Source organism: Myiozetetes cayanensis, unplaced genomic scaffold (assembly GCF_022539395.1).
Source record: "Myiozetetes cayanensis isolate MyiCay16 unplaced genomic scaffold, myiCay2020 scf1, whole genome shotgun sequence".
In the NCBI taxonomy this organism is placed as follows: domain Eukaryota; kingdom Metazoa; phylum Chordata; class Aves; order Passeriformes; family Tyrannidae; genus Myiozetetes; species Myiozetetes cayanensis.
In genome coordinates, this window is record NW_026086604.1 from 9,835,904 (window position 1) to 9,846,393 (window position 10,490).

At 40.2% G+C, this 10,490-nt stretch overlaps 1 protein-coding gene and 1 long non-coding RNA gene across 4 annotated transcripts in view; both read right to left on the minus strand.

Annotated features, from left to right (window-relative positions):
• Positions 1–10,487, minus strand: part of NSMCE2 (NSE2 (MMS21) homolog, SMC5-SMC6 complex SUMO ligase) — a 135,423-nt gene extending 124,936 nt beyond the window's left edge. The window contains exons 1-3 of one of the 3 annotated variants that reach the window (XM_050314321.1): positions 10,393–10,472; positions 8,455–8,546; positions 6,834–6,981 (exon numbers count right to left, since the gene is read on the minus strand). In XM_050314321.1, coding sequence (XP_050170278.1) covers positions 6,834–6,966 — 133 coding nt within the window. In that variant the 5' untranslated portion in view covers positions 6,967–6,981; positions 8,455–8,546; positions 10,393–10,472. Of the gene's footprint in view, positions 1–6,833; positions 6,982–8,454; positions 8,547–10,392 lie in introns of all 3 variants that reach the window. The other 2 variants (XM_050314331.1, XM_050314342.1) reach the window with 2 other exon arrangements.
• LOC126639547 (uncharacterized) overlaps positions 1–10,490 on the minus strand; it is a 716,944-nt gene that overhangs the window by 639,063 nt on the left and 67,391 nt on the right. The gene's annotated exons all lie outside the window — the stretch shown is intronic.

A 10,490-nucleotide genomic window follows, 5' to 3' on the forward strand; every position in this document is an offset into this window, starting at 1 on the left:
GAGCTTCTTTTCCTAAAAGGATTAATCTTAAGTGAGGGATTTGAAGGAAAACAAAATTAGAATTTTTGAGAACGGGAATCTGAAACACTTTATCTCACATACCACAAAACACAACTTTACTTTAAACAACAGGAAAAGAATTTTCCCAAGAATAAAGACGTAATTTTGGTGCCTACACCGAGTTTGTGCATGTCACCAATTAGTACCAGAGACACTGGTGTAGCAACAAAGTAGACCAGTGAACAAACAGCTTCTGGCAGATAAAAGCCTAGGGTTAGAAGAAAACTTCCTCTGTGAACAGCTTGGTATTATGAGGGAATTCTTGCAGCTTCACAGGAAGCATCTGGTAGAGGCTAACACAGAAGGATGAACTTCATGAATCACTGGCATCTCGTCATTTTCTACAGTACCTTCTCACATAGCTAGAAACTATTTTCATATAGCAAGTGTCAGTGAAAAGCCATTTATCTCCAGGATGGCCTTTGACATTCTACACTTACATTCTCCAACAAAAGAAAAAAAACATAGAAAACCTACACTTAAGATTCTCCAACTAGAAAAAAACAAACTGTACTCCTTCAGTGCACAGAAAACCATTTGCTAATTGCGCCTCATGACCACCTTCACAGATTTATGGGCTTCCGAGGGAAAAACAAGGTCTGATTCCTCATACAGAGTCCCTGCATCACAGGCCACAGCTCTGACCACTATGAGGCCACTATGAGGTGGAGAGCAACCTGACAAAACCACTGTTCATATGCAATGAAAGACAAAACGTGAAAGAAAACATCTTGACATGGCTTCTCTTCCCTGGACAAGAACAGGACAGCAAGACAAAGTTTATCCTGCTCCTTTCCTGAGTCAGAGGACCTTCATGCTTACAACACTTACTCAAGGAGGTTGTAAAGTGTCATTCCAGCCTATATGATAAAGCCCGTTCTCAGGGCAAGTACTTGATATTTTGATTATTTTTATGAAGCACAATGATCTCTAACACCACGAAAGTTAACAGAGTATGAGAATTTCAGAAGCACAGATGTCAGGAGGTTAATTTCTGGATCCCAAAACAGTCCCACTGTAGTCATTTCATGCACAAGAACTTTGCCGATGTTAAGAGTCATGTTATGGTATGGTACTGCAGGAATCCTGCATTTGAATTTTCAATGAAAAATAAACTGGGGGGAGGGGGGGGAAGAACAAAGAAAACAAATTAACAAAAATATTTTATTTTCAAACAGAGTTACAGAGTCCATCTTTATACTGGAGTTTGCACCATTCCAAGTAGAAGACATTTTAGGCCACTGACAGAGAAATTTCCATGGAAAGGTCCCCTGGTCCCCTGCTCTCAGAGATGAACTTAGAATGTTCATGTATGTTATAGGTTGCTGCAATGGGTTTTAGAAAGTCACTGAGAAGAACAGTGGATATTCCATAGAAACTCATGAACCAAATGTCTATTAAAAGGCTGCCAATAATTTGATAAAACTACACTAACCACCATGTCTCTATGCTCTACACTCCTTCCTACATCAACAAGGGTGAGCAACATTCAGAGCCATGGAAAGGGACCTGGCAGTCCTGCTCAGTGGCAAGCTGAATATGAGTCAGCACTGCCCCGGCAGCCAGGAGGGCCAACCAGTGTCCTGGGGGGCATCAGGTAAAGCATCGCCAGCCAGGCGAGGGAGAGGCTTGTCCCGCTCTGCTCTGCACTGGAGCGGCCTCACCTTGAACACTGTGGTAGTTTTGGGCACCACAATATAAGAAAGATATTAAGCTCTTAGAGAGTATCCAGAGGAGGTCAACGAAGATGCTGAAGGGCCTTGAGGGGAAGCCGTGTGAGGAGCGGCTGAGGGTACTTGGTCTGTTCAGCCTGGAGAGGAGGAGGCTGAGGGGAGACCTCATTGCAGTCGACAACTTACTCATGAGGGAAGAAGAGAAGGGCACTGATCTCTGTGGTGACCAGTGACAGGACCCAAGGGAATGGCCTGAAGCTGTGTTAGGGGAGGTTTAGGTTGGATATTAGGAAAAGGTTCTTCCCTCAGAGGGTGGCTGGGTACTGGAACAGGATCCCCAGGAAAGTGGTCCCAGCACCAAGCCTGACAGAGTTCAAGAAGTGTTTGGATGATACTCTCAGGTACATGATGTGACTCTTGGCAATGGTCCTGCGCAGGATCAGGAGCTGGACTCAATGATCCTTGTAGGTCCCTTCCAACTTAGTATATTTTCTGATTCTGTGATTACCAACTACTGTTTAGCTCATATTGAACAGGCATGATGACACAAGTGGACCCCAACCAATCTGGAGATGAGAAAGTCAGAAAAAGGAGGACATTGCACATGTGAGATGCAGTGCAGCACACATGAAGAAAAGCACAGAGACAGCTCTGGGACAAGGGGAACAGACAAATGGGATAAGCAGCTGGAATTGAGGTAAACTCTGCTGTCAGAGGGAGGACATTATGCAATAAGTAGATGAGGAAAAGGCAGAGCTGTAACTCTAAGTTAATCTGGGGCACATGCCAAAGAATCCTATCACTAACATTATTAAGACTCATGAGTCTGTTCTGTACATACAGGGTGAGCAGAAAAATCCTTCAAAGCATGGAAACAAAGAGGAATTCTCACACAGACCCTGATAGTGCTACGGGAAGATCACTGCCATGTAATACAGATGGTAAACAGCCATGGGTAGCAGATGACCATGACATCTTAGGGCAAGTTTTTGAAGAAAAAGAAAAGTAGCTATTTTTTTTCGCCCTAATAAGATTAGAGTTCAGTTGCAGTAACTGCTTCCCACACAGCTATTCTACACTTCAGGGCCTCCACACTTCACTGTGGGCATGGGATGTGTGGTTAGAATAGTCCCAGACATCAAGGAAACACCTTGCCTTCTAGTAGGAAACCCATTATCTGTCCATGCTTTAAAACGCTTTTCAGAAGTTTTATGCTAAGAAATTTTTATCATCTTGTCTGTAGTTAGCATACTCTCCAGACCTTCTAATTATTTCCCATTTGTACTGGACAATCCTCCTAGTCCCACAGAACCTGGGCTCCACCCCAGACAAAAGCAACAAAGCTCTAAGGACACCTGCTGGCCTGGAAGCCTAGGGATGACCATGAGTTAGCCTTCTTCATTCTTCTATCCACAGCTCTCTGTACTTTACAGTCCCATATTCTTGAGAAAGTTCTGCTGTTTTCTCGCCAAAAGTCAGATAGAACTGCCATCCTCAGCAAGTTGACCAAATTCACATCCAAAAACTTTAAGCAAAGCTGGGAATAGATGTCTGTCATGGATATGCCAGACCCACCCTGGGCCAGCACATTCTTACCATTATCAGCACATCAGTCAACACACATAGCAGGTTTCACTAATTCCAAAAACACAGAAAAAGACTTTTTGTTCCAGTATTTGACATGGATGTCCAGCACTGCTTTCTAACTCTACAGAACTACTTTGAGTAGTTTAAGTAAAGACAGTTCAGCAACCAAGAAAAGTTAAATTACCAATGCAAACAGCTGCTCCTCCGAATGCAGAGGTGTCAAAACAGGGCTTAAAGCTCAGTACTCAGAGCATTACAGTTGAGAGACATTGCTGAACAAGTGACTTAATGAATTCCTTTTTCAATCACACTACTAAAGCTCAAAACTAGATTGAGGCTAAATTTAGGAAGATGCAAATTACAGTAGAACATTTACTTGTGTTATAAATTATTTTGAACAGTGTCACCTTCAAATTCTCAAATCTATTAGGACTCCAGTTGAGCAAAGGATATAAACATGTGCTTAAGCTTTAAAATATACAGACCCTCCATATGTTGGTGGACCACTCAAGGTGGTCCAAGAATATCAGTGTATCCTTTCCTTCAGTATATTGTTAGGTTGGGCCACAGGACATTCAAGGGTGTTTTGAGCACAGGTGGGACATACTGAAACCAACTGTGCACAGTCAGATTTTCTGCTTACATGGGCTTTTTATATTTTATATATTTTATAACATTTTAAAATGTTTCTGTACCACAATGGTGTTCTTTAAAGAGAAAAATACAACCTTTAGACAATGTCAGTATCTAAAGATAATCAGCAAAAAGACTGAGAAGGGCAAAAGACTTAAATTTCTTTTTAAATCATTAAATAAAATGAGTTTTTAAATTACATCTTTCCCTTTGATACTCAGTTTGGTGAAATTTGTTGTCATCTCTACATACAGATCCTTAATCCCTTACAGGATCTTTAAAATTTTGTCTCTTTGCCAGCAGATGCTCACAACACACCACCAATGCTCAATGCTAAAAGTCAGCAGGGTCTCAATGGACAGGGAGGTCTTAATCAACAATTTAACTTAATGGATATCAACAAAATGACTTAAAAAATAAAAGGTTTTCAGGATCAGATGCATTAAAATTATTCTGCACCTAAATTAATAGCAGTTAACAGAAACTGACTTATTTTTCTAAAGATTGTATAAGTTCATAAATGAGCAATGTCTGACCTGAATATTTAACACAAGTAATTTCTTTTCATAAATCTATACAGGACTAGAAAAAAATAAACGTTTAATAAATACATTTAACAGTAAATGTTTTTAGGATTTGGCTTGTAAAGAATAAGAATAAAAGAGGGGAAACAAAGATCACTCACTACACTAACTTTGCCTGCTTTTCTGTTATTTATGTATGTAAAGTTATAATGTATATACATAATTATATAATGTAAAGGTAATTTTTCTCATGTACTTGCTACAAAAAATTTCATTACTGTTCCCGAAAAACAGCATTATCCAGTATGAAAGACCAAAGGAACAAAACATATCCACAGAAAAAGTGCCTGTAAGATAAAAGAAACAGTCACAACAGAATTTGTTGCTTCTACAAAGCCTGGCAATGAAACCTGTCAGAAGCTGGACAGTTAAATTTCCAAACCGAATTAAAGCAAATTGCCAATGGGACAGCAACAAGAACACAGAAATATATTATCTAATTCTTTCTCAAAATCAAATTAGTATTTTGCCTCAGAACATGAAGGCAAAGTAGGATGGATGAGTAACAGCTCTAGAAACAAAAATCACCACATACAAGCTGGGGGTAAGAGCTGAACTGTAACGTCCAGCAGATGAGATGATGCTAATTCTAAAACACCAAAGCATGTCACACCACAGAAACCCAGCATCTTTCCTGATGGCATTCTGTAAAGAGCACAAGAACTTGAAGTCCAAGTGGAGTAGTCAGGGGAATGAAAACCAAACCTTACAAAAGTGAGGACCTTCACTACTTGTTTGTTCCATGTACATAAGTCTGCAAGGAAAAGTGTAAGAGTGAAGAAAACAACTATTGTAAGTAAAAACCTAACTCTGTAACACCAGATCAAAGAAGTATAACCTACAAATCAAAGTCTAGAATACATTCCCTGGGATGGACTATGTTGAAAGGTTGTGCTTGATAATCCTATAACTGTGATTCCACAGGAAAGTTGCCTCTGCTAAAATAAAATGTGTTATGATCTAGGAGCTGTTTTCCAGTCACATGATGTAATTTAACTGTAACAATGACCATAGGTATTTCATGAGGAATAATCTCCTCCTTTCAGAATAGAATGCTAAATATGGCCCTTTTGGTTACTGAATTAAATGGACAAAATATTGTCAAGGTTGTAATTAAAGATTAATGTTTCAGAAGCAGGTATGTGAGGAAGAGGCATTTTCTAGGAGTACAAGGCACAGACCTTCAGATGCAGACCTGCACAGCGGAGCTGACTCCCAACAGAAATGCAACAGGGGCTTCTACCGAAAGGGGAAATCACTCACGTCTTTTACCTTTTGTATAAATAATTTCTGTGGTTCTGCAGAGGAAAGAATTGAATACATTCAATGTTTTTCCTTGTACTGCTTATGGTAAAGTAGGAGACAGGGTGACTGCTAAAGTAGAGAGGAAACAGAACTGGTTACATGAGTTTTACCTCAGAGGGAATCCCCAGCTGATTGTTCACACAAGCTTTCCATTTCCTCTACCCACTAGAAATGACATGTTAATCGTCTCTGACAAAAGTATGGATAAAAAGGTCAAAGGAGAGAGAACTATCACACTAGACAAAGAGAAAAACATTCATCTTGATTGCATATAATCCTTGGCTTAGCTGAGTGAAAGATTTATAATGAACAGCAAAACTTTCATTTCGGAGGATTCTTGTTCTCCTCTCTCCACTCTTAATTAAAATATCGAGGTTTGGCTACTTTGAAAAGTAGCTTTGCAGTGCCCCTTTTACTGTGAAACAGTAATGACAAAACTGTTAGCAGTGATTCCAGATTTAATGCACACCCTCCAAAATGCCCAAATTGAAGCACTCCAAAAAGGCCTGATTTTCAGCAGAGACAGCATTTAATAAAACTGCATCCCCTAACAGGTGTCTCAAGCTTTGTTCTCAAAAATTTTAGCATTATTTTAATATACCTTGCCCTAAACATCAAATAAAACACAATGCAAAGAAGCAGTATGAGAATGAAAAGTCATTTTATTCACCCACTTAAGGGGCCTTCTCCACCTCATTAAACAACATTAAAGTCTCTACAAAGCTGTAGGGTAACAACCACTGGAACACAATTAGTCTTTGGTGTTACAAAAGCAGGGACAATGTTTTCTTGGTATTAACATTTTCACTGAATTTATCATTTAAGACAGTGAAATGATTGGAATGAAAACAGCCTGGCCTAGCCAGAGAAGCTACAGCTCCTATAATGAAGATAAATATTGACAGTAACTAAGTCAAAATAGTCAAACAACAGATGATTCTACGACTCATCTATTAGATTCAGGATATAATAGAAGAGAGAATATACTTACTGAAACTTTCCACAAGATCTAAGGCAGTCTTAGTAGCAATATCCATTCCAGAGTTGATGAAGGACTGGGAGTTCTTCAATGAAGAAAGAGCAGTATCAATTATGTTGAACGGGATTTTTGCACCACCTGACATCTTGAAATTGTTCTTCTAGAAATAACAGGAACAACATTTTAAATACAGTTTAAAATGAAAAGAATTTGGGAGAAAACTGTAAATATAGCTAACGATAAAGCAGTGTCAACAGAACCACTGAAACATCAGGGAGCAGGAATGAAAACTTAGCTTCCAAGATGTCAGTAATTTCAGTGAAACTGCAATTCACCACAGATTTTCAATTCACCTCCTATTCAATATTAAGCAAAACTACACCACAAAAAGCAACTGGCAGTTTTCATCTGCTCATTCCTATTGCTAAACCACAACGAAGTTCAAACTCAACGATTATGTCTGCTTGAAAATTACTGTTCTATTCCAAGTCCAAAGAAGCCAACTTGCCCAAAAAATGTGTCTGTGTTTTCTAGGTGTATTATCAATTAGGCTAGAAAGAAATATGATTTCTCTCATTCAATTCAGCCTCAACAGCAGCTGGCCCTTGGAAAAAATAATCAAACAAAAGACCACTTTACAGAGAATGCACTTAATAGTAAAACACCTAGCAATGTTTTTTAAATAAAAGCTCATCTTACAAATGCTGTCTACTTCCCCCAAAGATGCTACAAACTTTTAGTACCCATGTTCCATCAGCACAAAATAAAGTCACACAGGTATCATGTTTATCTTCCTTACCACCCTCTGATTTTCCAGTACACATCCACAACCTACAGCCTTGAGGGGATTAACTGCTCCTCCTGTGTCATTAATACAACCTTCAAGTGGGTTTGCTTATGCTGTGCCTATCCACACTGCTCACATCTGTTGGTTTCTTCTCAGAAATCCCAACTTCTGCTCTTCCTTCTTCATCTTTTGCCATAACTCACTCAGACATGTAGCTACTGTGAGAAATATGAACCTGGTGTGCAGAATTCTATACTTCAAAATGTAGATTAGAAAAATTCTGATTCAGTTTTAGATACACCAGAAAAACAAAGAAAAACACAACAAAAAGTCTTAGATAGACAGAAATAGTGCATTAATCCATATAAAGAATAACTAATATGTTCAATGACTACATTGAGATGATGATGGATGAAATAGAGAGCAGAATCCACAACCAAATTTGGGGTATACCAGATGTTTTATCTGAACAGTACACAAAGTAACAAGGGAAGGAGTTGTTCCATCAACAGCAGCCTTTGACAGGCTGTAATCCAACAGTAATCTGGAAGATATCTAAATAGAAAGTACAATGCTTTGCCCAAGATTTGCATACCTTAAGCTGTATCTCCCTCTACTGCCACATTCCTCACAAATACCATACAGACTATGAGACCTGAATACCTGCTGTCACGCTCTCTTTTCTTCTAATGTCTATTTCTTGTCCTTTTTTTCCATTTATAAAATGTGCTTGGTCAGTCAATAGTATCTCTCAGTACACCATCTTTAGGTCATGTGCTTCCAGCAACATTTTAACAACAGTCCAACTTCACCACAGCTTGAACTGTTTCATTACATATAAATTACCTTCCTCTCTATTCCCTTCTAAAGGTGCATCTTGCCACAGAGGAGGGAGCAAGCTTCAACAATAGCTCTAGTTATGTCAGCTCATGGTCTCCCTGCCAAAAGACAGCAATAGCTATCATTAGACATCTTCATATCTGTCAAACTGAGAAGAGAAGACAAGGAAAAAGTTCCTTATAGAACCTCTTGAAAGTACAGGAAAAGGATGCTTTTAAAGATTTAATAACCAATTCCTTTACCTGGTACGTGTTTTTTGGTTTTTTTTAAGTACCTGTTTGCCATCTTAGCAAGACTGTTTGTGTAGAACCTCTGTGATCCAAACATACACTATTAAATAGTCACATAAAATCGTGTGAGCAGCTTTATCTTACTGGACCCATTCAGTGTATCAAAGTCAACAGTTAACAATTCCCTTCCTGAATTTGGTAAATCTCACTGAGGAAACCCTGCTGTTCTTTTGGAAATTTCACAGATACACACTGTGAAAGTAGGAATCTGAAAAAAAGAAAAAAAAAAACAAACAACAGTGAAGTTAAAAGACTCCGTCATTCTTTTGACATTTGTGGAAGCACTGAGTAAACTACACAGAAGCAGAAGTTACTGGTCACAATATTAAATCATGCCATTGCATTGGTAGTTTCATCTCAATTTGTCATTTGGAAGTAATCTCTTTTGGATGAATTTTCCCTTTTTTTTTTTTTTTTTTAATAAATTATTATTTTTCTTAGAAACTGTTTAGGATCCTGCAATGCCCCAGCCCACTCAATGAGTTTAGGGGAAGGCAGTTGGATTTGCCCTGGGCAGTGTGCGGGAGAAGCAACCAATTTCTCAGAGGATTCAATAACAACTTTTACTTGTAAACTTTAGAACATTTGAGTACAGTAAGGTACTTGGCAAATTTGAAAACATCCAGACAAAGTAAGGCACTTTGCAAACTTTAAATTAGCAAATTTTAACTTATCTAGACAAAGCAAAGCACTTACTGGCATGTTGTGGTCTGGCTTATGATGTATTTTGAGAAGAAGGTAGAAGAAAGTGAGAGAAAGAAAAGGGAGAGAGGAAGGTAGATAGTCACCACCCAAGGATCCAGTATGGTCTCAGCAGGTTCTAAAGCCAGGGTAGTGGACCACGTTTGGCACAGTGTCACGGTCCTTTTGCCTGCCCCAGTCTGCTATTTTGGGGCTTACAGCAGGCCAGTCCCGTTCCCCCACCACTTCCCAACCTGGTTGTTTTGAGCCAGTCAGCGGTTCCTCCACCCTCCTACATCAAAGATTTCACTCTTGGATTTTCTAAATGAACTCCTCAGCTTCAGCTTGCAGCTCTACAATCTGCCTCCCGAGGAAAGGCCAAGTTCCTCACTTGAAAGGGTTCCACAGCAGAGTTTTTAAGGCACTCTTTTTTTGCCATGAAGGTCTTCAATGGGTGCATCAATGAAGCACTCATAATTTGCAACCCCCAGACCCCTCATTTCTGAAAAATACAACCAGCGCTGAAAAGGAACCCAAGTGATACTACCAAGGCCACTTTTTCTTCTTTCAACAAGTGACCGAATGGTCCAGACAAGATAAAGCAAAAAAAACTTACAGTGTCTATTTTGTCCCTTAAATATTCGAGCAAATGACCTAAACTCTCTACGCTTCTTCAACTTCCCAAGAGATTAAAAAAAAAAAAAAAAAAAATAGTTACTTCTGTAACACCAGTTCTACAGGTGACAAGTGCCCACCGAGCGCCAGGGTCAGTGTGCACCCCCGGACACACTCGGTGACCCGCTGCCATGGGGAGATGATGCTTCCCCGACACGGGGGTCGGGAGCAGCGCCCGCCGGGCGGGAAGCTCCGCCGTCCCAGCCCTGTCCCTGCCTCACCCCGTCCATGGGCAGTCACGCCAGGGGATGGGAAGGGGCCGGCGGGGCGGCCGCCCTCGACAGCGGCCGCAGCTCACCTGGTGCCAGCCGTGGCGGCCCGAAGGTGCTGCTGTCCCGGGCGGCCCCTCACGGCGCTGGCGGCCCCGCCGGGCACCGGGGCAGGCGGAATGGCCTC